This window comes from Rhinolophus hipposideros, assembly GCF_964194185.1.
Source record: "Rhinolophus hipposideros genome assembly, chromosome: 10".
Lineage (NCBI taxonomy): Eukaryota > Metazoa > Chordata > Mammalia > Chiroptera > Rhinolophidae > Rhinolophus > Rhinolophus hipposideros.
In genome coordinates this window covers 7637539-7664405 of record NC_138056.1, presented here as the reverse complement: position 1 = coordinate 7664405, position 26867 = coordinate 7637539, and the positions used below count along the sequence as shown (strand labels likewise).

At 43.6% G+C, this 26867-nt stretch overlaps 1 protein-coding gene and 1 pseudogene across 2 annotated transcripts; one reads left to right on the top strand and one right to left on the bottom strand.

Annotated features, from left to right (window-relative positions):
* Positions 1-5489: 5489 nt before the first annotated feature.
* Positions 5490-22835, bottom strand: PLAAT5 (phospholipase A and acyltransferase 5; the record flags this gene model as incomplete). The annotated part of the gene is made up of 6 exons (XM_081064310.1): positions 5490-5582; positions 7197-7459; positions 9309-9417; positions 20039-20147; positions 21427-21517; positions 22829-22835. 6 exons carry the CDS (start codon positions 22833-22835, stop codon positions 5490-5492), a joined length of 672 nt encoding a protein of 223 aa, XP_080920436.1.
* Positions 17081-17629, top strand: LOC308504276 (dihydrofolate reductase-like; annotated as a pseudogene). Its single transcript has one exon. The product of its transcript is annotated as a dihydrofolate reductase-like (transcript).
* Positions 22836-26867: the final 4032 nt, after the last annotated feature.

The following is a 26867-nucleotide window of genomic DNA, read 5'->3' as shown; positions in this document are numbered from 1 at the left end:
CTGGCAACTAAGAGAGTCCTAACACAGATCTCTTGGTGGCTCTGGGACTCTCTAGAGAGATGAGAATGTAAGAAGTCTCTAACAGGTCATTGCCCTATATTTGGAGAAGGAAGATTAATCATGTCATATATGCTTCTCTCCACACTTAGGACCATCTACCTGCGAGGGTGCTTGTGTTTAGAGTCTGGGTGTATGTTCCTGATGGACAAGGCTCGGTGAGCCTCCCCACCCCACCCCACCCTTCCTGAGCCCAGCCGAGCATGGTTGTAGTCTGAGTAGGAGCCCCCAACAGGCAGCTTCATTGATGACCTATAAGCAGTGATTAGAGCACTGTTTTCGTATTGCCCCGCCCAAATTGTCTTTCCGTTATACCTCTCCGTGCCTTAAGTACCCTCTTCCCCTATTTATCTCTGAGTCCATTCATTATAAAGCAGCTTGACCTCAATTTCCTTATTTCGCCAAGGGGAGACTTCACTGCTATACAAGTTTGCCCACTAACAGCACTAGATAAAGCTGGTTGAGTGGGGCAGCTGTTTAAGGGGCCGCAGAGTCTGTAATGGAGATGAACGCATGAAACCTGTTATTTTATTCCCATCAACTGTTGGCAGAGCGTATCCATGAGGGCTGCCAGTCTAGCAGATGCCCCTCAGCTGCTGGCATGAAGTTCTGGGCTTGGCTTCACGCAGAGCTACTCCATTTTTATTCCCTTTATACATTGGGCAGGTGGGTGACATTATGCCTGAAGAAGGGTTCTGCTGCTGAGGTAAAGTGTAGAAGCCGCTGTTCTGGACAATCAGTTGAAGCCACAGCTTCCCTGTCTTTCCTGACTCAGAACTTCCGGCTGCCACCCTGATCACTGCTCGTGGGTTCAGGCAAAGGCTGGGGCAGTCATCTTTCATCAAGATGAAAAGACAAGGGAGCTGTGGTCTCAAACGGTTTCTTCAAAAAGCCTTTCTTTGAAAGTGGAACTAGAAGTACCCAAAATTACTCATTTACAAAGCACCCTCCACATTGCTATAAACTCCATATTGCTATAAACAGTGTCATGCGGGGTGTCAGGCGGGGTCTCAGCTCCCGCTCCCCACATGAGAACGCAGGACATGGAGAGGCCAAAAAGGAACACCCACGGAGCCATAGATAGGGGAGTCATACCAATATATTCTCGCTGGCGGCTGGGTTGGAGACACAGGAAGCAGGAGCCACACGATCTGCAAGCCGCCATCCACTTTTCTGCCAACCAACCAACCCCACTTGCTAACTGCAATTTGCTCTTGCTAGCTCAGCCACCATCTTCTTGCTAGCCCCCATTTGCCACTAGTGTAGCCACGGCAGTTATATTAATGGCCAGTGGCTCACTGATTACAGCTGACGGCCAACTAGCCACAGCTGATGGCCATCCAATCACAGTTGATGGCCATTTACTATCTGAGCCAGCACCTTTCCAGGTGAGGCCAAGAGCCTGGAAACTGCACTCCTGGCTCTGTCCCCACACTCATATGTGCTTTAACTTTGACGCTGAACTGTGGGGTCGGAGTCCCAGAGAGCAGTTTTCAGGCTCTTGGCCTCACGTGGATGGCCATCAGCTGTGACTAGCTGGCCATCAGCTGTAACCAGTTAGCCATTGGCCACTGATATAACTGTCGTGGCTGAGCCAGTATGGTGGATTGCAGTTAGAAAGTGGGGTCGGTTTGCAGAGAAGCAGACGGCAGGTTGCAGATCATGTGGCTCCTGCTTCCTGTGTCTCCAACCCAGCCGCCAGCAAGAATATAGTGGTATGACTCCCCTATCCATGGCTCCGTGGGTGTTCCTTCTTGGCCTCACCTTGTCCTGCGTTCTCATGTGGGGAACAGGACCAGAGACCTTGCATGACACTCCGCATGACACGAACTTTTGGCAATCTTTTTGAAAACAAACATAAAAATTAATGTTTTTATATTTAACCTAGCAAACTGAATCTGAGTTACCAAAACTATATATTTAAAAAATACCCAGGTGGCCGGATGGCTCAGTTGGTTAGAGCAAAAGTTATGAACAACAGGGTTGCTGGTTCGATTCCGACATGGGCCAGTAAGCTGCGCCCTCCACAAATAGATTGAAAACAATGAGCTGCCGCTGAGCTTCCGGATGGGTGGCCAGATGGCTCTCTTAGTTAGAGCGTGAGCTCTCAACAACAAGGTTGTAGGTTCCATTCCCGCATGGGATGGTGGGCTGCGCCCCCTGCAACTAAAGATTGAAAACGGCGACTGGACTTGGAGCTGAGCGGCACCCTCCACAACTAGATTGAAGGACAACAACTTGGAGCTGATGGGCTCTGGAAAAACACTCTGTTCCCCAATATTCCCCATTAAAAATTAAAAAAAAATACCCACCACAATCAAGCAAAAGAACAAACCACTTCTTCTAAACCATGAAGTAGCACGGGGGTTCATAAATTATTGCCTTCTTGTTAGAGTCTGCCTAGCTGAATGGTTGGTTTTGAAAGCACTGGGAATAGAAACTTCAGAAGAACAGAGCTTTAAGTGGCTCAAAGAACCTTATTAAGAGTTTGTGTCAACATTTATTATTCTGCTGAAGAAATGAAAGAAGTTTCAATAGGAACAGTGTGGGGGTCCAAATGGTCTAAGACCATCAGAACGCAGTGTGTCCAGCGCCCTCTGCCCTTACGTTGCACTTGACGATGTGTCCCTACAGATTCGGGAGTCATCTTCCCTCTAAAATCCTGCTTTTGGACCACGCTCCCCTCCTGCATGGCTGCAGGAAATCCAGTTCCCTCCCAAAGTGTTCCAGGGGACGCCGACATGAACCCTTTTCTGGTTTGCTTGCCTCTCTCTCGTGGCCCCTGAGCCTCTTCCCTCTTGGGTGCCATAAACCATGCACACTGACTCCTTCCTTGACCCCTCCTTCTCCATACAAGGCTTGAGAATAACAAAAGATTAATATAAGCATAACACCAAAACTTGAAACAAGGAGCTGGGGAGCAGCTTGTTTACTCCTGGTGTCACAAGGGGCTCCCCTGTGCCTATTCTTCTCTTCAGCCTCTAATCAGCTGCCCCAGTGCTGGGGTTCATTCCCCTTTATTCAGTTGGGGTCCCTGATGGACATGTATGCCATTCCCGAGTGCTGGTTTGTTAGCCAGCACACCCAGGTACCTTCACCGTCATAGTCATCTCTGCAGAGATCATGCAGTGCTTCCAAGAGCCAGCCTTGCTATCATTCAGCAAAACATCTGGATTGTGTGCAGCACCTGCGGGCTCATGTGTCACCAATCCTGGGCCTTCCTACTGTTAAGGGACACAGCACATTCAAGTTCCCTGTCTTTCCTTGTGACATGCCAAGTGAACAAATACCACGACTACCCTCACTCACCCATTCCCCCAAAGGAAAAAGGAATAAACACGTAAAAATAAGCACACAAACAAGAGACCGGTATATGACATCTTGGAAACATTTGTGTTCAGATTACTTTCCCTTAGGGATTCTGCCCCCCTGCACTGGGTCTGTGCCTTACATCCATAAGACTAAAAAGGCTCACCCAAGTGGTCCCGTCAAAGCAAAGGTTTCAGTTTTTACCGAACAGTGCAGAAACTGCTCCAGGTTTTTAGTGACACTTTAAGCAACCCTCCGCTCCTCATCTGCAAAGTGTGGGGTATGCATGCCAGTGCTCGCGGCCTTATGGACAGCTTGGAAGCATCAGGAGATCACTGTCCAGCAGCTGGTCTCTGGCCCATGCACCATGGTGACTTGTGTCTTCCCAATTGACTCGGAACTTCTCACTACCTTTCTTGACCACTGCTCATGGGTTCAGGCAAAGGGGCTGGGTAGCCAGAGCATGGCACTTGGCAGACACTCAAAACTGTTTGCTGGATGAGTGAGTGAATATCAGCCCTGATATGCTCCTGAGGGGCTCTGTCCAAACCAGAAAGAAGCCAGAGAAGTATCCTTCTGTCCTAAACATAAGCAAGAGATGGAGGAGTCCTTTGTTTAGAAGTCACTCAGCACTCCCCGGTGTGGAGGAGTTATTTGTTTGTTAATCAAATAACATCCAGTTTGTTTAATTAATAATTAATATGGTCTGTGAGTTCAGTCATCTTCAGATCAAAAGGTTCACAAATACATGACTGAGTTAGTTCAAAGCTAAAAGGAATATAGTTTACAAAATATAAATTCTTGGTACTTGGGTTCTGCTTCAAAGGAAGTCTCGCCCAGACTGTATAATAAGTAAAGAGACTGAAGGGAAAGGTATTGGGAATGCAACTGATTTTCGGAGGTGCGGAGGAGATGACTGTGGGAACTAGGGGCAATGGCTTTATCCTGGTCAGAATTCACAGAAATGAGGGTGTACTATGTCTGCCAGCACCCAGAACTGCCATGGAACGCAAAGAGAGAGGCCAGTTTGCTGGGAAGGACAGATGGAAGACAATCAAAGACATGCATCCTGGCTCCAGTGTCTAGGGTCTAGAAAGAGCCAGTCAAGAGTGGATTGCTAAGAAAAGAACGGAGGAACAAAGAGTTTCATTGAAGGTCTATTTTCTCCAAATAGGAGAAAGGCTCATTGGAGGTCATAACAGATCTTATGGGGAATGCTTTGAGAGTCCCATCCTGCTCTCTTCCACATTCTTCCTGGGCATTTCGAGAGCCCTTCCCTAGCTTTCTTGGCTGGCTTCAGCACTCAACTGGCACTAACAATCCCCAGTCACAATTTTAGATCCCCCATCGTGTCCAAATCCTTTCAAACACAAAAATAACCTCTTCCTCTCTCTCATTCACGCAATAGAAATTTCAAATTTTCTGGTACTCATAAGGTAGAAAAGCAAGATAAATGCCCTTATCAATTATACTTTAAATTGGGGTTTTTTTAAACAATAAAGAATAAAGCTGATGTATAATTTAAAAAAGAAAATATTTCTTGGGAAAGGTGTTCCTGGATTAAGGTACAGAGGGGCCTTGAGTAGCGAGTCACAGGTGTCCTTAAAGTCCTCCCCAGCTAAACCTCCCTGTGCCTCTACATGGGCAGAATGTGTAGGATGATACAGAAAAGCTAGAGATATTTTAGTTCAATAAAAAGAACTTCTGGAAAGAGTTTTTCATTACTGGGAACATTCCAGCAGAGGCTTCCAGCATGTATCAGATGGTATTCAAGCATCACAGATTAGGTTCAGCCTAAGAAGCAAGTAAGGCCCCTTCCCACAAAGAGAGTGAAACGAAATTTGTATGTAATTATATACTAATAATAGCCGAGCACAATAAATATGGTGCTTAATAGTTGCATAATAAATATTAGGTTCTTCCCACCCTGAGAATCCACGGGTCCATGATCACACTTATTGAATGTATTTCTAGAGGGGTAATTAGATACATTTTAGATCCTTCCAGAAGCTCACAATTTTCTAACAGGGGCCCACTGAGAAAGAAAGGCAAGGGGAGCAAAGGAGCAATGTTCTCTTTGCTGATGTCAGTAGTTCTTCCTCCGCTTGGCGTTTTCTGCACCTTCAGGCAGTTGCTGGTTTGGGCTTTATTGTATCCACTACAGCTGAAATAATGGCTCTTGCAGCCTTCGCACCTTCCATCACGGCGTGCTCTACCTGCAAAGCAGACCAGTCACAGGACACTCAGTGACCATCCTAGGCTTGCGCCCCACCTCGCCACTCCTCTTCAGGAATCAGCCTGCCTGGAGGCTTTTCCTAGAGGAGGAAGCAACCTGTGGTCTCCTAGATTTGCAAAGGTCCTAGAGCTGCAAGAGACCTGGAGAAGCCAGGAGGGCCTGGAACAGACACCTGAGGCAGACATGCTCCCTCTCCCCCGGGGGCACAAGGCCGCCGTTCCCTCCCTTAGAGCCATTCAGCCCAGGGTCTGCCTCCAGTGTGGGGCTCAGAAGCAAAGGGTCTCAGAGGGGCACAGACACTGAGGCCCTCATTCTTCACATGGGTAATCTGAGAGCCAGGGAGGGGAGCTCGCTCTTGGACAGTGTCAAGTGGTGAATTAGTGTCCGAGCTTAGATCTGGGCAGGGGTCCCATGGCTGCGAGGCCCACGCTCCTGAGGAAGGAGGGCCACCTATAAGCTCTTGGGGTCTTCTTTTCATGTACAAGTGCTCATGGAATGGGAGATCACTCATACCAGAGCCCACCAACCTCTAGCCTTGGAGCAAGGCCTCACAGGGAGGGAATGCAAGCTAGGAGAGGACCAGAGTACAAAAGAGGAAGATGCGGAAAGCGAAGGTGGGTGGGTGGAGGGAGAGTGTAGGAGGCCTGCTAACGGTCACTCAGAGATGGTATAGCAACAGTAGAGAGACAGATGCTGGCATCTGAGCCCAGTATATTAAGAGAAATAAGAAACATAGAAAAGTCATGTTCCACCTTTAATCCTTGATTTTTTTTTTCTGTTACACAGGTGATAATAAATACTTCCTCTGTTCACCTCATGGGGTTTTAGTGAGAATCAGATATTAACAAGAGCATCTCACACTGTCGTAGATACTTAGGCTTTCAAAGCTCTTTCACATATGCTGTACCACCTTTCATTGATCACTGCTCTATCACGGGGGTGGGGTGGGGTGGGGTGGGGTCACAAACCCAGATACAGTATGGGCCAGGCCAGGTAATACGGGTGAAGCTGGTAGGTGGCACAACTACTACCATACATCCATGTAAAGGGAGAGCCAGAACATGGCCCCACAGAGCTTCAGCAAACAGAAACACAGGCCCAATGGCCTGATTGATTGGTTGTTCAAGAGAGGCTGGGAATCCAGATCTTTTATATAAAATTTCTATATTTTTTAAATGTTGGCAAGTAATTTTAAAAAAATACTAGTCATCCAAGCAAAATATGTCTGTAGGCCAGACGTGGCCCACAGGTTGCTAGGCAACTATAGCAACAAAGTATCTACCTTGGTTTATCCCCATTTTGTAAAGGAAAAAACAGTCTCAGAAATGAAACGACTTGACCAAGGAGACCAGGCTAGTTGACGGCCAAGCCAGACTCCACCAGTGGTCTTACTAGGTGGTCTTACTAGGTGATTTTTCTATTCCTCCCTGGGTTAATAGAGATGAAAAGGAACTGTAAAATCCTGTAGAAATAGAAGGCCCCACCCATGCAACAAATAATATGAAACCACTGAGGACCATTCTGATCACCGATGAGATGAACCACAAGACCTCAGTGGGAAGCCATCATCAGCGGGAAGCCAGTGGCGCCCTACCTGCTGGCTCCTGGGCACGCCGTATCTGAGATTGTTGACAAAGTGCTCGCAGTTCCCTTCAATCAGGCTATAATGCACTATCTTGTTGACCATCTGTTTTGTACGCTTTATGATCTTGTCCAGGGGCAGAGGCAGGTATGTCCCATCCAGTTTGTTGTTAACCTTCCAGGAGCAGCCATGCAGCACGTCTTCCAGACGACTGTATTTTACAACGGCCCGGTTGCTGAAGACGGAGGTGATGCTGCCGGCCTCAAATTCCTCACCTAGAGGCCAAAGGCAAACAGAAGTTGGAAAGCAGGGGCAGAGCACAGGCTCACTCTAAGATGTTGGGTAAGCTGCTTCCCTGTGGGGCCTCAGTTTCACCATCCACAAAAGGCATGGCAGAGCATGGGGGTAGATTGGATGAACTGCAAAGGACGAGCATTCCCAAGAAGCCTTGGTCTTGCACTGCACTCTCCACTTCCAACCCCCCTCAGCCACCTCTTTCTTATAAAATTCTTAAAGTACCTTAGGCCCCGGGCTGCATTCTGTGTCTTACTGACCTAAGTCCTAGGATTTGAGTCTCGCTTTCCTAACCTGACTTCAGTAATCTTCACAAACACGTGCCAAGCACCCTTATGTGTAAGTGTCCATTCCAGGTAAGGGACTATCATGTGGTTCTGTGACATGCCTCCTTCTGCAGCCATAGTTGAGGCCACGCAGACAGGCCTTTGGATGGGACCCAGTCCAATCAGCTTCCACCCAGAGCCACCCTGCTTATCAACCTACTCAAATCATTAAGGGTTTGTTTGAAAACAGGGTTCCACAGCTTGGAAAAAGAAACATTTGAAACCTGCTTTATTATCATATTCAGTCTTTAGAGGAGACAGAGGCTCAGAGAGGGTCAGGAACCTGTCCAAGGCCAGGTAGGTAGCAATTTAAAACCAGGACTGTTTTTCTGCCAATGTGTGTACCCTCCTCCTTTATAAGCTGTCTGAGAGCAAGAAATGTCCCTTGCTCTTTTCTTACATATTAAAAGAAAATTCTGCTGATTTCACAAAACCTGGCAATAGTCAGTTCAACTTTTGGGCACAGAGATGGCAGAAGTCAAAATCTGACGGAGAACGTGGGGACATAACTGTTAACAATTTCTTTAGTTATGCAAGAGTTAGGCTCCTAGAAAGGAGAGATGGAGGTGAATGTAGTGTGAAGCAATCTTTACTTGTTCTTCGTGGAGGCTCCCAGACCAGAAGTGGGGAAGGGTTTGAGTGGATGGGGCAGGAGGTGAGAGGGTGGGAGAGGGCCTGCTCTGCAGGAAGGTGTCAGCAAGGTGAGAGGCTAGGCCAGCAGAGGCGAACAGGACATGGGGGTGAGAGCCGTGAGCAAGGTGTGGCCACCACCACTGTAATTTAATCTTGAATGGCCAGTATGTGCACAGGACAAAATCCAAGGGCATCAAAGAATATGCTGAGGAGCCCTCTCCCTCCCCCTCTCCCAGCTTCCCGAGGTCTCATCTCCTGTGACCAAAGGTTCTGCATGTCTGATTTGGAGTGGTTTTTTTCCCCATTCTGTGCTACAACCTTCTATTATCACCTCCTCCTTATCATCAAACCTCCACTAACATTTAATTAGTGGAGTTTCACCTCAGCCTTGTGTTAATGCTGCCTTAAGAAATGAAAGGAGAACTGCGTCCCCACTGAGAATGGGGCAGCCTGGGGCAGGTTGGCAGAATTGGGAGAGGAGGTGGGGGTGGAGGTGCCAAAGGTGATGAGGAAGCCGGAAGCAGCATTTGAGGACCATCTGAGCACATAGGTATCTGCACCCTTCCAGGGGAACGTGAGGAAGGATACAGAACCGTTGTCAACACAAATGGGGGCTCAGGTTCTTGCAGTTTGTGGTCTTGGCAGTCAGGGAAGCTGGGGCACTCTAACGTGTGCCTCTCTTAGGGCCGGACATGCAGTAGTATTTGGTAGACAGTGACCAAACTCTATCACACAGTGAATTAGGGTCTAGCAATGCTTCGGGGTGTTTTCTTGCTAAAGCAAGACAGCAGTTGAGGGGCACAATAACTAACTGTACTTCTTTACTTTGCTAACTTAAATATCAGTATTTCAGTAGCGTTTCCACTCTTACTTGGGGCAGTCAGATGGACCACACAATCATCTTCCACATAGATGGCCCAGTGCTCATAGCCAATGCGGAAAATCTCAATCAGGTCTCCGGGCCTGGGTCTCGGTTTGCCCTAAGATGGAAAAAAATATAATAAAATAAAGAAAATGCACAGGCCCAAGGAACTCCAGAGACCCTGTTTGGGGATCAGCTACAGTTCAGCCTGAAGAGTGCTTTCATCACTCTACAGAAACCCAGACTAGAGAAAGCTCCCTTCACACAAAGGAACAAAGGACCCTGCCCCCCTCCCCCATCGCTCTCCTTATTAAAGCCAGCGAGGTTAACTGTCTCTTGTCAATGTAGTGCCTCTCAGTTCTGAACGCACTCTCCTATATGTTCTGTGTAAGTGAGGGACGCACCCTTCTATATGCTCTGTGGGAAATGACAGAACTACTTTAAGCATTTCCTCTTGAAATTGAGCACCATGTTAAGCTTCCTCAGTAGAGGGTGCTGGAGGGCACTGCAAGAGGAAGCGGTTCTCCTGCAGTGTCAGCTTGGGGTGGGGCTGGGGGTATCATGGTCAGTAGTGTGGATGTGTGGACATCTGGTACAGCTCTACCTGAGCCCATACCCTTGTAGCCTTGGCCTGGTGATAACCTTTCTGGGGTCCTCTTGACAGAGATAACAGCGCCCCAAAGCCTCCTGCCCCTGCTGGCCTCCTGATTCCCTCTGCAGGTCCTCCGCATGGCCTGTCTGTGGCCCAGAGGGTCCCCCTCCTCTGGGTCCCACGTCACTCATTGCTAATAGCCAGCTCACCACCTACATTCCAGGGGGTTGCCATTGCCCAATATCAGCTTCAGCCTGGCTGAACCAAGCTGCTCAGCTAGCCAATGGGTTGGCCATACCTCTCCAACGAAGTCTGAACCCCTTCCACGTTTGTCTTTCTATGAGTACCCTCCCTCAATCCTGGGGTACTATGTCGAGTTTCCTTGTATTTTAATAATTATAGTGAGCTTCCCCCATTTCACCTGTGTGGTTTCTGTCTCCTGACTGGACCCAGACTGCTGATACTCTATCTCTTCAAGGAGGTTAGGGGAAGAGAGACTGTGCATCTAAGAGATACTGTGTGTGTGCACAATACAGTATTGTGTTGTGTGTTGTGTATTGTGTTGTGTAACACTTAAAAAATTGTTAAGAGGGCAGGTAGACCTCATGGCAAGTGCTCTTACCACCACTGAAAGAAAGAAAGGAAGGAAGGAAGGAGAGAGAGAGAGAGAGAGAGAGAGAGAGAGAGAGAGAGAGAGAGAGAGAGAGAGAAAGAGAAAACCCAGAGTTTTAACCACTGCAAAAACAAACTTTAAAAAAAAAAAAGGGCCGGCCAGGTGGCTCAGGCGGTTAGAGCTCCATGCTCCTAACTCCGAGGCTCAGTTGGTTGGAGCGCAGGCTCTCAACCACAAGGTTGCCAGTTTGATTCCTCGACGCAAAGGATGGTGGGCTGCGCCCCCTGCAACTAGCAACGGCAACTGGACCTGGAGCTGAGCTGCGCCTTCCACAACTAAGACTGAAAAGACAACAACTTGACTTGGAAAAAAGTCCTGGAAGTACACACTGTTCCCCCAATAAAGTCCTGTTCCCCTTCCCCCCCCCCAAAAAAAGAAGCTCATGTCCCCGACTCCAATAATGTACTCAATACTAAAAATTCTGATTCCCAGACTCCTCATCCCTCTCCAACTATCCTTAAGTTTGTCCGGGAGTGGTGCTCAGAAGAAGCTCTGTTCACTGATTCCTCCCGCAGAAGAAGGTATGCTGGGCAATCAGGGCCATGCAGAGGCATGAATGGCCCACCCACCCCTCAACTCCACAAGAATGTTGTAGCATCTTCCAGGTTCGCAACAATTTGCCCAGGGAGTCTAGATTCCTCAAGGCTATATCTCTCCCTCAAGTTCCCAGCCCTATTTCTCGGGCTGAGGACCACCATTTGCCAGGGTAAGTACTCACATAAGTACAGGGGGTTTTCACCTGTTTCTGTTAACATTTTTCTGAGATATAATTGACATCCCATAAAATTCACACATTTTAGGTATACAATTCAATACTTTTAGTAAACTCACCGAGTCTGTGCAGCCGTCACCACAATCCAATTTTAGAACACATCCGTTATTCCAAAAAGATTCTTCATACCCATTTTCAGTCATTCCCATTTCCTATCCCCAGCCCCAAGCAACCTTGTACCCATCAGCAGTCACTCACCTTTCTTCCCCTATCCTTGTCCCCTAACGCCAGGCAACCACTACTCTACTTTCTGTCTCTATGGATTTGCCTTTTCTGGACATTTCATATAAATGGAATCACACAATATGAGGTCTCTTGTGTCTGGCTTCTTTCACTTAGCATCATGTTATTGAGATTTATCCATGTTGTAGCATGTATCAGAACTCCCTTATATGGATACACCACATTTGGCTTAAACAACTTTGTTATTTTTCAATATTGGTTTGGCTAAGGGAAACTAAAGAAGATTTAAATAAATTAAAAGACATTCCATGTTCATGGATTGGAAAACAATATTATTAAGATGGCAATTCACCACATGGATCTGTAAATTAAACACAACACCCCTTAATATACCAATAGGCATTTTTTGGGTATAAATTGATAAGATGATCCTAAAATGTGTATGGAAAAGTAGATCATGGTGGAGGTGGAAGCCTTTCTGCCATGAGTTAGGCAGGAAGTGGGAAGTGAGAAACTAGGGACAATGAGGGCAGGCAACTCTTCCAAGGTATTGGCTGTGAACTAGGGGAGAGGCATCAGGTGGGAAGGAAAGGCAAACAAGGGGTGAAGGGAAGGCATTTTCAAGATGGGAAAGACAACAGCAAGTGCAAGTTCCGATGATGAGGATCCAGCAGAGAGGGAGAGGTTGGAGATGGCAGAGAAAGAAGAGTGATCAGCAGCAAAGGGGTCCCGGCAAAGTGGGAAGGGTTCAAGAGTGCACTGAGGAAAAGACAGCCTTCAGATAGAGAGGCCAAGAAGGGCCTTTCCCAAGAGAAGATGTATATTAGTCTGTTTGGGCTGCCATACAAAATACCACAGACTGAGTGCCTTAAACAACAGCAATTTATTTTCTCATAGTTCTGGAGGCTGAAGTCCAAGGTCAAGGTGCCAGAAGTGTAGGTTTCAATCTGAGGCCTCTTCTCTTGGCTTGTAGGCATTTACCATCTCATTGTATGCTCATGTGACTATTTCTTTGTGTATGGAGAGAGACAGTACGTTCTCTGGTGTCTCTTCTCATAAGGGCATTAATCCAGTCCTATCGGATCAGGGACCTACTCTTATGATTTCATTTAACCTTCTTCACTTCTTACTCCAAAGACAGCCATACTGGGGATTAGAGTTTCAACATATGACCTGGGGTGGGGGGGAGTGGCACATACATTTAGTCCATAACAACATATATGGGCTGGTTTTAAAAAACCAGGGAAGAGCAGTAAGTGTAATTGATAAGTTCAAAGGCCCTGAGAAAGGAAAGACTTAGGTTCATCAGAGGTACAGAAAGGAGGCTGGGATGGATGGTACAGAGTGAGCAGGGGAAGGGAGTGATACAAGATGGAATTGGAGATGATATATGGATACAGAGAATAGAAAGAAAAACAGAAGAGACTGTGGGAGGTGTGGGGTGGGGAGTAGACCTACGTCCATGGCCAGCAATCTCTAAGGTCTCATCTGAGGAAAAAAACTGGCTGGTGTTCCTCACGTGCTAGAACGTCAAGATACATTTATCTCATCTGCCCCATCTTGGCATTAATTCACCCCTATTACATAAAACAGTGAGTAATTCTATATATTTTAATGGATATGTACATGGCTTGGCAAAAGCAACAGAAATAGGAGTTAAACGACAAAAGAGATGGGTCCAGGGCCTCAAAATGGCATGAGACAACAGACGATATTCGAGAAAGTGAAAAGTAAACACCCATCAAAGATACATGCACAGACCTCGATCAAGTTAAGATAAAAATAGAACAGCCTGAAGTGACACATCATGGCAGATTTTCATCTTAAATCCTAAAAGAGGAAAAGTGAATGAAACCATGTATGAATGTTATACAGAGTTTTATGTGGGAAGCTGGTGATACTACTGCTTGTCCATTGTACTGTAAGTTCTTATCTTCTTCCTATTTCCCCCAGTAGTCTTTGAAGACCTTGAGGGCAAGAACATCCTCCCAGATCTCTGCTGAATAAAAAACTGTAGAAAAACAATGCTATATATTCTCCTTATTTCACTGTTATTGATTAAAATCCTATTCATCCCTTACTATATTTGTGCCAGTAACATTGAGTCCTACAGGCCTGCTTTTTGCTTATGATGTTATCAAATGAGACCGCAGAGCCTAACCTTAAAAATGCAAGTCTGTATAAATGTCTATTTTAAAGGAGTCTTCTAAAGTGTTGAAAGGCGAAGGACACCCTGCAGCTACAGAGGCAGCAGTAATTTTCTGCATCATAAAATGTGTGAAAGAAGCTGATTTCATAAAGTATTAAATTGAAAACATTTACAAGAATATCAACCTTATTATGTTGTGCAATATGAAGGCTTCATGACTATTCACAACTGTTAACAACTTGTTCTGTTCTCTGTTAATATAAATCAGTCCTCACAATATCTATCTTTTAAACAAAATGGGTCTTGAAACATTCTAGAAATTGTAGTATCCTATGAAAGTACCCTTCAAGGAGAAACTGAAATTCTTATTGGTGGTTGGGCTTCGTACTTCATAGGCCTGGTAATGATGTTGCAATCATTGACACCTCTATTCCTAAATAATTCAGTTGAGACCAACTCTATGGGCGCTTTCCTCTTCTATCATATCATGAGAAATAAAAACTTTGCTGAGACAACCAAGATGGCGCAGTAGGTAAACACTGTGTTTACTTTCTCTCACAACCACATCAAGATGACAACTAATCACAAAACAACCATTATTGAGACTCGCCTAAAATCAAGCTGAAGCCTTTCAACTAAGGACGTGCAGAAGAAGCCACCTCCAGACTGGTAGAAGGTCAGAGACACGGAACCAGTTGGTCCCACACCACATGTGACTATTAAAGATTGGGAGGGCTACTTTGGCTGTGGGGTCCCTCTCCATCCCATAGAAGGGCGAGCGATCCCAGCTCCACTCCAGCCCAGGGTTCCAGTGCCAGGGAGAGAAGCCCCCATAATTGCTGGTTGTGAAAACCAGCAGAGATTGTGACTGAGTGAAACTGAGTGCAGCTGCACTTCCGGGCATTCCTCTTAAAGGGACTGCATGCAGACTTACCCACCAACAGAATCAGTCTCTCTGAGCTCCAGCACTGGGGAAGTAGCTGAAAAGGTGGCAGGGACAAATGGTGGGGAATTGAGTTATCTGGCTTGGGATGGGGGCTGGAGAGGTGGCTTTCTCCTGGATGGGGGACCTGATGGAGGCCATTGTTTCTTTGTTGAGCCCTCCCCCTTCCCAGCATGTGAACACAGTTGCCATATCTGAGTCTGCACTGTTAGTTCTAGTTCACTATGCCCTGGCCCCAGAGACCTGACCCCACCCAACTTTTGGGCACCCCCAGGCTGCTTTTAGTGGCTTTTTGGTGCAGACCGCATGTCGTGTCTCAAGCTGCAGACTTTCCTAGATTATCAAAGGTTTGCAGGACCTGGACAAACAGCATCTGGCTTGAGTGTGTCCTGTGTGTTTGGCTGAGCAGCCCTAAGCTGGGACTATTGGCAGCTGTCCTTGGTTCGTGGCTTGGCCTCTCAAAGCGCTTCCAAGCACAGCACAAGTGGCAGCCATCTGTGGGTTTCTTTCTGGTTCCTGCTGGGTGGTCCTGGGTGGGGAATGGGCTGTGGCTGAACTTGACCTACAGCAGAGTCCCCTCCAAGGTTGTCCTGGGCTGGAGCCCCTAGTGGCCAGCTTTAAAATGAGCTGGATCATCATCCAGCCACCTCCAAGTACGACACACCCAAGGGGTGGATTGGGCAGACACCAGAGTCCTGCTGAGGCAGATCCTGCTCCATAGGGTCAGCCCTTGCACAACAACTCTTCCCCTGTAGTCAAGCATTCACATCATAGGGATACCAGAAGAAGAGAGAAAGCAAGAAATTAAAAACCTATCTGAAGAAGTAATGACAGAAAACTTCCTTAACCTGGCAAAGGAAATAGACATACAAGTGCAGACAGTTCAACACAAGATGAACCTAAAGAGGCCCACAGCAAGACACATCATAATTAAAATGCCAAAGATAAAAGACAAAGACAGAATCTTAAAACTAGCAAGAGAAAAGCAGTTAGTTACCTACAAGGGAGCTTCCATTAAGACTATCAGTGATTTTCAACAGAAACTGCAGGCCAGAAGGTATTGGCAGGAAATACTTTAATGCAATGAAAAGCAAGGACCTACAAGCAAGATTACTCTACCCAGCAAGACTATCATTTAGAATTGAAGGACATGTAAAGAGCTTCCCTCACAAGAAAAAGCTAAAGGAGTTCATCACACAAAACCAGTATTACAAGGAATGTTAGAGGGACTTCTTTAAGACAATCAATCAATAAATAAATCAATAAAAATGTGAATAATAAAATGGTAATAACTACATATCTATCAACATTTACTTTCTAAGTAAATGGATTAAGTCTTCCAATCAAAAGATAAGGTGACTGGTGCTCCCTTCGGCAGCACATATACTAAAAGATAAGGTGACTGAATTATAAGAAAACAAGACCTTTACATATGCTGCCTACAAGACATTCACTTCATTTCAAAAGACTCACACAGACTGAAAGTAAAAGAGTGGGAAAAAGATATTTCATGAAAATGGAAACAAACAAACAAACAAACAAATCTGTAGTAGCAATACTTATACCAGGCAAAATAGACTTTAAAACAAAGGTTATAACAAGTGACAAAGAAGGACCCAGTAATCCCACTTCTGGGTTCTGGGTACTTATCTGAAGAAACCCAAAATACTACTTTGAGGGGACATGTGCAGCCATATGTTTATTGCAGCATTATTTACAATGGCTAAGATGTGGAGGCAGCCTGGGTGTTCATTGATGGATAAATGGATAAAGAGGAAGATTATATATATATGTGTGTATATATATATATATATATATATATATATATATATATATATATTTATTTATTTATATTTATATTTATGATGGACTATTGCTCAGCCAGGGAAGAGAATGAGTTCTTGCCATCTGCAGTGGCATTGATGGACCTGGAGGGTATTGTGCTGAGTGGTTGTCAGACAGAGAAAGACACATGCAATGTGATTTCACTTACATGTGGAATCTAAAGAACAAAAGAAATGAACAAAACAGAAACAAACTCATAGTCACAGAGAACAGTTTGATGGTGGCCAGATGGGAGGGGGATTGAGAATGGGTGAAAAAGGGCAAGGGATTAAGAAGTACAAATTGGTAGTTACAAAACAGTCATGGGGATGTAAAGTAATGCATAGGGAATTTAGTCAATAATATATTTAGTCAATAATATGAATAAGTATGTGTAGTGCTAAGTGAGTACTAGACTAGCCAGGGGGATCACTTTTTAAATTATATAAGCGTCTAACCACTATGCTGTACACCTGAAATTAATATAAAAGAATACTGAATGTCAACTATCATTGTACAATTTAAAAAGGAGGGGAAAGGTGAAGGGGAATAAGAGGTTCAAATGTCCCATATAGAATTTCGTGCCAAGTTCAACTGGGAATTCTGGTGTCATGAGTGAGCTCAGGGGTTCTTATGGCCACAGACATGGCTTGTCTGCTAAAGTGCATCATCGCTGGGTCCCAGAACATGGGGATCGGCAAGAATGGAGACCTGCCCTGGCCCCCACTCAGGAATGAATTCAAGCATTTCCAAAGAATGACTACAACCTCTCTTCAGCAGAAGGTCAACAGAATTTGGTAATTATGAGTAGGAAGACCTGGTTCTCCATTCCCGAGAAGAATCAACCTCTAAAGGACAGGATTCATTTAGTTCTCAGTAGAGAACTCAAGGAACCTCCACAAGGAGTTCATTTTCTTGCCAAAAGTCCGGATGATCACTTAAAACTTATTGAGCAACCAGAATTAATAAATAAAGTGGACATGGTTTGGATAGTGAGAGGCAGTTGTGTTTATAAGGAAACCATGCACAAGCCAGGCCATCTTAGACAATTTGTGACAAGGATCATACAGGAACTTGAAAGTGATGCATTTTTTTCCCCCAGAAATTGATTTGGAGAAATACAAACTTCTCCCAGAACACCCAGGTGTTCTTTCAGATGTCTCGGAGGAGAAAGGCATTAAGTACAAATTTTAAGTATATGAAAAAAAGAATGATTAATGTAAAGGTGTTTACTGATTTATTTCAAGTTGTTCCCCATCCTCTCCAAACAATTATGTATTTTAACGTTAGAAAAAGAGACTTCTCTTAGCATAATAACCTCAAGATCCATCCATGTTGTCGCAAATGACACTATGTCATCTTTTCTTACCGCTGAGTAGTATTCCGTTGTGTGTATATAGACCACAACTTCTTTATCCAATCATCTATCGAAGGACACTTTGGTTGTTTCCATGTCTTGGCCACCATAAATAAAGCTGCAATGGACATTGGAGCACACGTGTCTTTACAGATAAATGTTTTCAGATTTTTGGGGTAGATACCCAGGAGAGGGATTGCTAAGCCATATGGTAATTCTATTCTTAATTTTTTGAGGAACCTCCACACTGCCTTCTACAGTGGCTGTACTAATCTGCATTCCCACCAACAGTGTACGAGGGTTCCTTTTCAAGAACCACATGATTTCACTGATATGTGGGATATAAACTGAAAACAACAAAGGAACAAGACAAACAAATAAGGAAACAAAAACTCATAGACAGAGACAATCGTTCAGTGGTTACCAGAGGTTAAGGGTGGAGGGGGGTGGTAGATGATGGTAAACGGGATCAAATATATGGTGATGGAAGGAGAACTGACTCTGGGTGGTGAACACATATAGATGATGTATTACAGAATTGTACACCTGAAACATATGTAACTTTACTAACCATTGCCACCCCAATAAACTTTAATTAAAAAAAGAAAAAAGAAAAACGGACTTCTCTGGACTTTAGATCTATGGATAACTATTTCTAAGCAATGTGTTTTTATTAACTAATTAATCTTAATCTTAACTAGATTTGGTTAAGATTAACCTTACCTATGCTATATCAGACATCATTTGTGAAACATTTCTTGCTTTGTCTGAATATCCATTAAGGGTCAGGATTAGGTCCCTAGCACCGGCCTAGGGTAGCATGTTTACCAAGACACCACAGTGGCAGCGTCCCCTGATAGCATAAGTTGAAACCAGGGCCTATAAAGATAAGAGCTAGATAGATTTGTCCAAATGTCAGAAATGGATTATAAACAGAAGAGTCAGAAATCAATAATGAAAGAAAATTACATCAAAATGGGGACCATGATTTACTCTATGCACATCACACTTCTGAAAAAAGTTCTGTTCACTCAGACAAGGAATCAGTAAGTTGAGAACTTCAGTATATTCCACCGGAAGAGTAAAGAAGCCGGTAGGAGACTACCTTTTTGATGAAGAGAAGGACTAAGACCTTTAAAAACTATTTCTGATCTTGGGTGAGATTCCATGGGGTGTTACAATGATAAAACAAGAACAGGCTGCTCTTTATGAAAACGAGTAATCTAATAACAAGCATATGGTTAAAATGAAAAATTCAAAAAGAATGGATATTACTTAGAAACCAAAATTAGTGAGTTAAAAAATAAACTTCACATAATTAAAAAATGAAAATGAAAGCATATTTTACCCATCATGTTAGCAAATATTTGGACTTTTAGGTATCCAAAGAAATAGCATTTTCTGTCTTGTAAATTGGTACAACCTTTTAGATTGCAAGTTAGCAATATCAATTAAAATTCAAAATATCCTGGGTTTGGACCCAGAGCTTCCACTTTTAGAAATTAATCCTAAACAAAGAGATGGACCCAAGAGGATTTGTTGCACCATTTTGTAAAACTTGGAAACAGCTCAAATGTTGAGAAGTAACTAACAACAACAACAACAAAAATTTCCAGGTATAAAACAAATAAGACATGGGGATGTAATGTATAGCATGGGGAATATAGTCAACAATGTTGTGAGAGCGTGGTACAGTTGTCAGATGGTTTGGGATTTGTGGTGATCACTTATTTAGGTACATAAATGTTGAATATCTATTGTATACACCTGAAACTAATATACTACTGTGTGTTAGCCATATTTTAATAAAAAAGTCTTTTTAAAAAGGAAAACTATAGTGACAAAAAGCAGATCAATTATTGCCTGGGGATGGGGGGAGGTCAGGGAGAGAAGGAGGGATTCACCAAGCGGAACAAAGAAAATTTAGGGAGGGTTGGAGACGTTTATTATCTTGGTTGTGCTGATGATGGCTTCCCGGGTATATAACCATCTGTCAAAACATATTCAACTGTACTCGTATATTCGAAATATGTGCAGTTTACTGTATGTGTTTTATAGGAAGCCAGAAAAGCTCAATAAACAGCTCAATAAAGTTCTTTTTAAAAAATGAAAAAGGCATAACCAACACCCCAAATCAGTGTGCAGTTCAACCTGCCACACAGTCCAAATAAAGTCAAATACAGGACATAGAGAAGTCACCGGGACATGAAAGATATGCACTGTCTGAGAATTCTTATGATGCCCACCTCAGCTGCTTGCTTTGCTAACTCGTCTGCACTCCTAGACTTCGGGGTGGAATTTGAGTCTGCTCTCTCCTGGTGGGGTGTGGTCTCCAAGCTGACTACTGGCTTCTCCCTAAATGAATTTTGTGATTATATAATTAATAAATAACAGTACTTCACAATTACTGGAAATTCTGTATTACTTCAGATTTGTGGTTTTAAGATATCTTTCAGTGTTGAGAGTCTAGGAAACATTTCCCCTGAAGCTTGCTTCTGGGCCGTCATTAGCATATATAAAATAATTGCTGCTTACTATTTTTCAGACAATTGTTTAAAAATGCTAATGACAGCAATGCGTAGCTTTCAGAATTTTTTTATTTGCTAATAATCTTTTTTCCAGTGTTTGTCAAAGTGATACTTGCACATAGCTTTAAAAAAGAAAAAAGGTAACATTACACAATGGCTCATAATGAAATGCGACAGGCCTGTTCCCTCCCTTCTCACTCCCAGTATTACTGCCAGAGGTAGGCCCCTTGAACTCTTTCTTGGAAAGTTCCTTCCAGTAATTAGCTCCATATTTCTGAGAAATCCTGTTGAATCACAGCACTATAACCGCAAGTAATGTGAAAGAAATCAGTATATTTTGTCTCTTGAAACTAAATGTTGCAGGAGAGGAGAGAACTGAAACTGAAGACAAGAATATGCTTTTTAAATAGTGGAATGAAATATTTTGGGGCCAAAAAGACCTGGGTTTGAAATCTGGCTCTGATACTTGCTGTCCAACCTTGAGCTAGTACATTAATCGGTCTGAAATCAGTTTGATTATCCATAAAATAGAGATGATATTTGTCTTCCAGAGTTGTCACAAGGGCTAAATGAGGAAGCATATGCGTATGTACATATGTGGTACATTACCAACCCATAAAGAGCATTTTCTTTATCTTTCTTCATGCTCCAACACTTCTCCAAAGTATAGTAAATGGGGGGTGGGGTGGGGAGACCCCTCATATTCAGTACAGCTCTTCTGGAAACTTTCAGCCCCTCAGAATTTAAAAAGAGGCAAACCATGTTTTTAATGAATGTGAAAGGAGGAAATTTATAAGAAGGTTGCATCATTCATTAGTGAGACCAACTGGCAATATTGTAAGCACCATTGAAGGCATTTCCATTCTCAGGGTTCTGGAGAAGGCCTCAGTGGCTAGAAAGCACTGCAGGACACGCTTTCTGTCAGCGAGTCCCAAGCCTGGTCACAATCTATTGCCAGGACCATATCCGCCTTCTGCATACTGGTTAGTGGTAGGCTGTTTTGCACAGAAACTACATCAGGATTTGTTATACAGAACTGCCAGCAAAGTCAATTCAAAAGGCTTCTCTCACCCAAAGACCCAGTCCTTCCATACAAAGAATCTTACCCCTGCTGGATGTCTCTGCTCTTTTCTAACGGACCCTGCTTTGGCTGCTCGAGCGAGAACTGGACCAATACTTGAGATCCCGCGGATTCTCCTAATTCAAGAAAAAAAAAGCGATTTAAACCACAATTGCCTGCCATGATGCTGGTAGTGGTGGTGGTGGTGGTGGTGGACCTGTGAAAGAAGGGTTCAGGTGATCACCTTGACAGCAAAGGTGGGCTTGGAGCTATCGTCTAGAACCTTGCCAGGCTCCTTGTTAACCTTCAATCAATTTTTGGATGAATGAAGGAAATTGTGGGACTAGGTGCTGGAAAGGGCTCACTCCCTCTGTGAAAGAGAGACTTTGGAATTCCCAGGGACAGACTCCAGGGAAAGATAAAGTCAGAGTTGTCTCTACCCCAGATAGCAGAAACCTTGGGGCTAAGTCTGATGGCAGAAGCTTCTGCGGAGCTAGCGTCCTTCTTACCTCAACCTGCTGGGGCACTGCCACCTTTGTGCATTTCCACCTGAAGTACAGTGGGAGGGTAGCTACCCGAGAGAGTCACTTGATGTCTGCCTCGCTTTGATTAAATTCATAATAAATGATCATTCTGAAATACAAGGTCTGAGAATTAAGCTCACAAACTTGTTGCAACGATATTGCTAAACTTTTTTGATGTCAGAGGACTTATTCATCATGAATTTGTACCAACTGGACAAACAGTTATCCAAGTTTACTATTTGGAAGTGCTGAAAAGGCTGCATGAAAAAGTTAGACGACCTGAACTTTCGCCAACAATTCATGGCTCCTGCATCACGACAATACACCTGCTCACATGGCACTGTCTGTGAGGGAGTTTTTAGCCAGTAAACAAATAACTGTATTGGAACACCCTCCCTACTCACCTGATCTGGACCCCAGTGACTTCTTTCTTTACCTAAAGATAAAGGAAATATTCAAAGGAAGACATTTTGATGACATTCAGGACATCAAGGGTAATTAATACCATGACAGCTCTGATGGCCATTCCAGAAAAAGAGTTCCAAAATTGCTTTGAAGGATGAACTAGGTGCTGACATCAGTGCATAGCTTCCCCAGGGGAAGAACTTTGAAGGTGACCGTAGTGATATTCAGCAATGAGGTATGTAACACTTTTTCTAAGGTGGGTTCGCGAACTTAATTGTCAGGCCTCCTATTCACTCATTATTGTTAACAGGCATTTCATACTACCAATAAACATCTACAAGAAGGCAAACGTGAGGACTTTTCTGCGGGTCCAACATCCTGCTAGGACCTGGAGAACAACCCTGGACCGTTCCAAGCTTGAGGGCGGCGGCTGGGTAAGGTGGGGCCCATTCCTTCAGCACCCAGGCTGAGGCACAGCTGAATGCCCAGGAACAGGTTGATTGTTATTTGGTCCTATACCTGCCATTTTTGAGGTGGGTTTGGGGCTGGATCTGGGAAACCTAAATTGGTGGAGCTGGCCCTTCCTCCCGGCGACGTGGCTCAGACCCATCCTTCTGCTGCAGCCCGGCGGGTTCCCGGGCCTGGCAAGGGACGCCGCGCCCCGCCAGTTCCCAGTGGGCACAGCCCCAAGTCAGCGGAGCCCCGGGGTCCAGGGCTCTGCGGCAGCGCCGGGCGGGACTGCCCAAGGGAAGACCCAGGCGCAGAGCAAACGGCGAGGGCGCGTGGCCGGGGCGCTCTGGGCTGGGGAGCGCGCGGGCGGGGCCCACGGCGCGGGCGCGGTGAGCGCGTCCGGGAACAGAGAGGGCACGAATGGGGATGCTGGAAGGCCCAGGAGTCTGGGGCTCTGAGAGGAAAGGCAGGGAAAAGGACGTAGGAGGCAATTCGAGGGGTGCAAGGTAACACCGAACAGTTTGGTAAAGGCTTGAGGGGCATCTGATGTGGCTGGAGAAGCTGAATGTCGTGGAGCAGACAGAGGAGCGACAGACGGAGAATGCGGTTGAGGCCAGATTCCCAGGGCCTGGGGAGGCACATTCAGGAGTTAAAATCTTAAGGGATTCAGTTTTATATGTATTTTTTCACATGCATATTTTATTTTTAAATTTAAGATATACATATCAATATTATATATATTATATCATATAACATATACAAAAGAATGCATATCGTTATAAAACATGGTAGTCAAATTTCTACCCATGAATACACCATCCTGTGTGAGAACTGGAGCATACCTAGCACAGATGCTTCTCCTACCTCTGTTCTTTCCTTATCCCACCTCCCTGCTTCCCTGCCAGAGGTAATCTCTCTCCTGAGTTTTGTGTCTCTTGTGCCCTTGCTTTTTAAAAGTTTTTTAAAATCTCTCTTCTGTATCCCTAATACATTGTTTCATTTTGCTTATTTGAAGTTTTATAAAAATGGTATCCTGCTGTATGTTATCTTTTGCAAATGCAAGTTGCTTCTTTCAAAGTTGTTCCCATAAAAATACACTTTGTATATAGATCTGTAATTCATTTCCCCTGCTGGAAAATATTCCATGATGTGACTATAGCACAATTTATTGATGCAGTGATAAAGCCACTTGTTTGTTTTTTTCTAATTTGAAATGAGAAACTATTGAAAAGAACCTAAATTATGTCCTGGTGTATGCATGCAAGAGATTTTAGTATAAGATCTATAGGATATAGAAAGGTACGCAGAAAAAGTAGAAAACCATATGACTTCACACATATGTGGGGTATAAAACTGAAAACAATAAAGGAACGAGACAAACAAAGAAACAAAAACTCATAGACACAGACAACAGTTTAGTGGTTACCAGAGGGTAAGGGGGGTGGGGGGTGGTAGAAGAGGGGAAAGGGGGTCAAATATATGGTGATGAAAGGAGAACTGACTCTGGGTGGTGAACACACAATGGGATTTATAGACGATGTAATACAGAATTGTACACCTGAAATCTATGTAAATTTACTAATCATTGTCACCCCAATAAATTTAATGTATGTACATATATATGTATAGAGATAGATAGATAGATAGATAGATAGATAGATAGATAGATAGATAGATAGATACTGGGAATGCCAAAAAAAGTGTATACATGTGGACACTTTGGTCAACGTCGGTCAAGCAGTATGCAGTAATCAGAAGTGTCTGGATGCTGACAGTAACCACTTTGAGCACCTCTTGTAATTGCAGAAGTCAAACATGACTTGTATTCATCTTTTGTTATTGGTATATATTGAGTATTACAATTTTAATAGTTTTTTCCTTTCTTAAAATGTGTATACTTTTTTTTGGCAACACAGACACTCACACACACACGAGGTCGGACAATTAATTTTGTGAATCCATTCTAGGAAAAGTGCTACACACCTCATTGCTGAATATCACTACGGTCACCTTTGAAGTACTCCCCTTGGGAAGCTATGCACCAATGCCAGAGCCTAGTTCACTCTTCAAAGCAACTTTGGAACTCTTTTTCTGGAATGGCCATCAGGGCTGTTGTAGTAGTACGCTTGATGTCCTGAATGTCATCAAAATGTCTTCCTTTCAATATCTCCTTTATCTTTAGGTAAAGAAAGAAGCCACTGGGGTCCAGATCAGGTGAATAGGGAGGCTGTTCCAATAGTTATTTGTTTCCTGGCTAAAAACTACCTCATAGACAGTGTCGTGTGAGCTGGTGCATTGTCGTGATGCAGGAGCCATGAATTGTTGGTGAAAAGTTCATGTTATCTAACTTTTTCACACAGCCTTTTCAGCACTTCCAAATAGTAAACTTGGTTAACTGTTTGTCCAGTTGGTACAAATTCATAACAAATAATCCCTCTGATGTCAGAAAAGGTTAGCAACATCACTGCAACAAGTTCGTCAACTAAATTGTCAGAATTTGTGTGTGTATGTGTGTGTGTGTGTGTGTGTGTGTCTACAGAGAGAGAAAGAGAAAGAAAGGTATGCCAATGTTCAACTTTGCAGTAGAAGACTGAAACAGTGTCCCAATTGCAGGTACCAATTTCACTCCTATCAGCAATGTATAAGAATTCTTGTGGATTTACATCTTCACTAACACTTAGTACTGTCACATTTAATTTTTCCAGGTGAGTGGATGTAAAATAGTATTTCACTGAAGTTTTAATTTGCATTTCACTGATCACTAATAAGATTGAGACCTTGGCGTGTATTTATTAACCATTTAGATTTCTTCTTTTTAGAAGTGCCTGTTCATGTCTTTTGCTCATTCTTTTTTTTGCAGTTGTCTTCTTGATTTGTGGGAGCTGTTTATATATTCCTGACACTCATCTTTTAGTCCATTCTGCTTTTTTACACATATTATGTTCTAGCTCATGCCCTATCTTTTCACTTTCCTTATGAAGTTTTTGATGAAAAGAAGTTATTGACTTTAATGAAGTAGAATTTATCAACCCTTTCTTTTGTGTTCGGCTCTCTGTGTCTTTTCATGAAGTCCTTCCTTGCCCTGAAGTCAGGAAAATATTCTCCTATATTTTCTTGCACAAATTTAAGATTTTTGTCTTTTTCATTTAATCTGTCTGGAATTGATTTTTCTGTATGTGTGAGGCAGAAAGCCAATTTGATTTTCCTCAAAGGAATAAACATTTATTGATAGTTTCTCTTTCCTCCAGTGATGAGCAGGCCCACCTTAGTCAGGAGTCAAGCCTTCAGGAATGAGTAGGAATATTGTTGGTGCTATTCTACTCCACTGGTAAAAGTGTCGGTCTTTATGCTACTATCATGTGATATTAATTATAATATCTTTATGATAAATCTTGATATATGTATGGATATCTTGAGATTCCTCCTCCTTATTCTTCCTCAGGAGTTTCTTAACTATTCTTGGGCTTTGGCCCCCCCCATAAATATTTTATAATTAGCTTGTAAAGTTGTTCAAAATATTCTGTTGGCATCTTGATTGAAATTACATTGAACCCATAAATCAATTTGGCAATTTTGACTTCTTTACCAAATTGAGCCTTCCAACCCATTACATACCAGTACTAAAGCTTTCTATTTGTTAGCTCTTCTTTAATATCTTTCAATGAAGTTTTATAATCTTCATAAAGATCTGATCTTAAGTATATTACATTTTCCCTCTACTTGTTTGGAAGTTTACACGCTCTTATTTATTGTCTTTGAAATTTTAACATGCATGCTTAAAGTCTAAAAATAATATCCTAAACAGCCCTCTGAAACAATGCAAGGACCTTAGAACACTTTTACTCCAATTTCCCCCTCCCATGCTATTTTAGTTCTGTCCTCTTTTTAAACCCAGAATTCACATTACTGTTGTTATGATTAGTATTATATTATACATTATTATATTATACAGACATTTGTTTAGATGGTATGTTTGCCGCTATCTTTGTTTATCATTCCTTTTTGCATCTCAAACCTTCCCTCTAAAATCATCATTCTTCTTCCTAAAATAGACACTGAAGGTCCTATAGTGAATGTTTGTTAACTCCTGGTTGTCATGGAGCTCAGA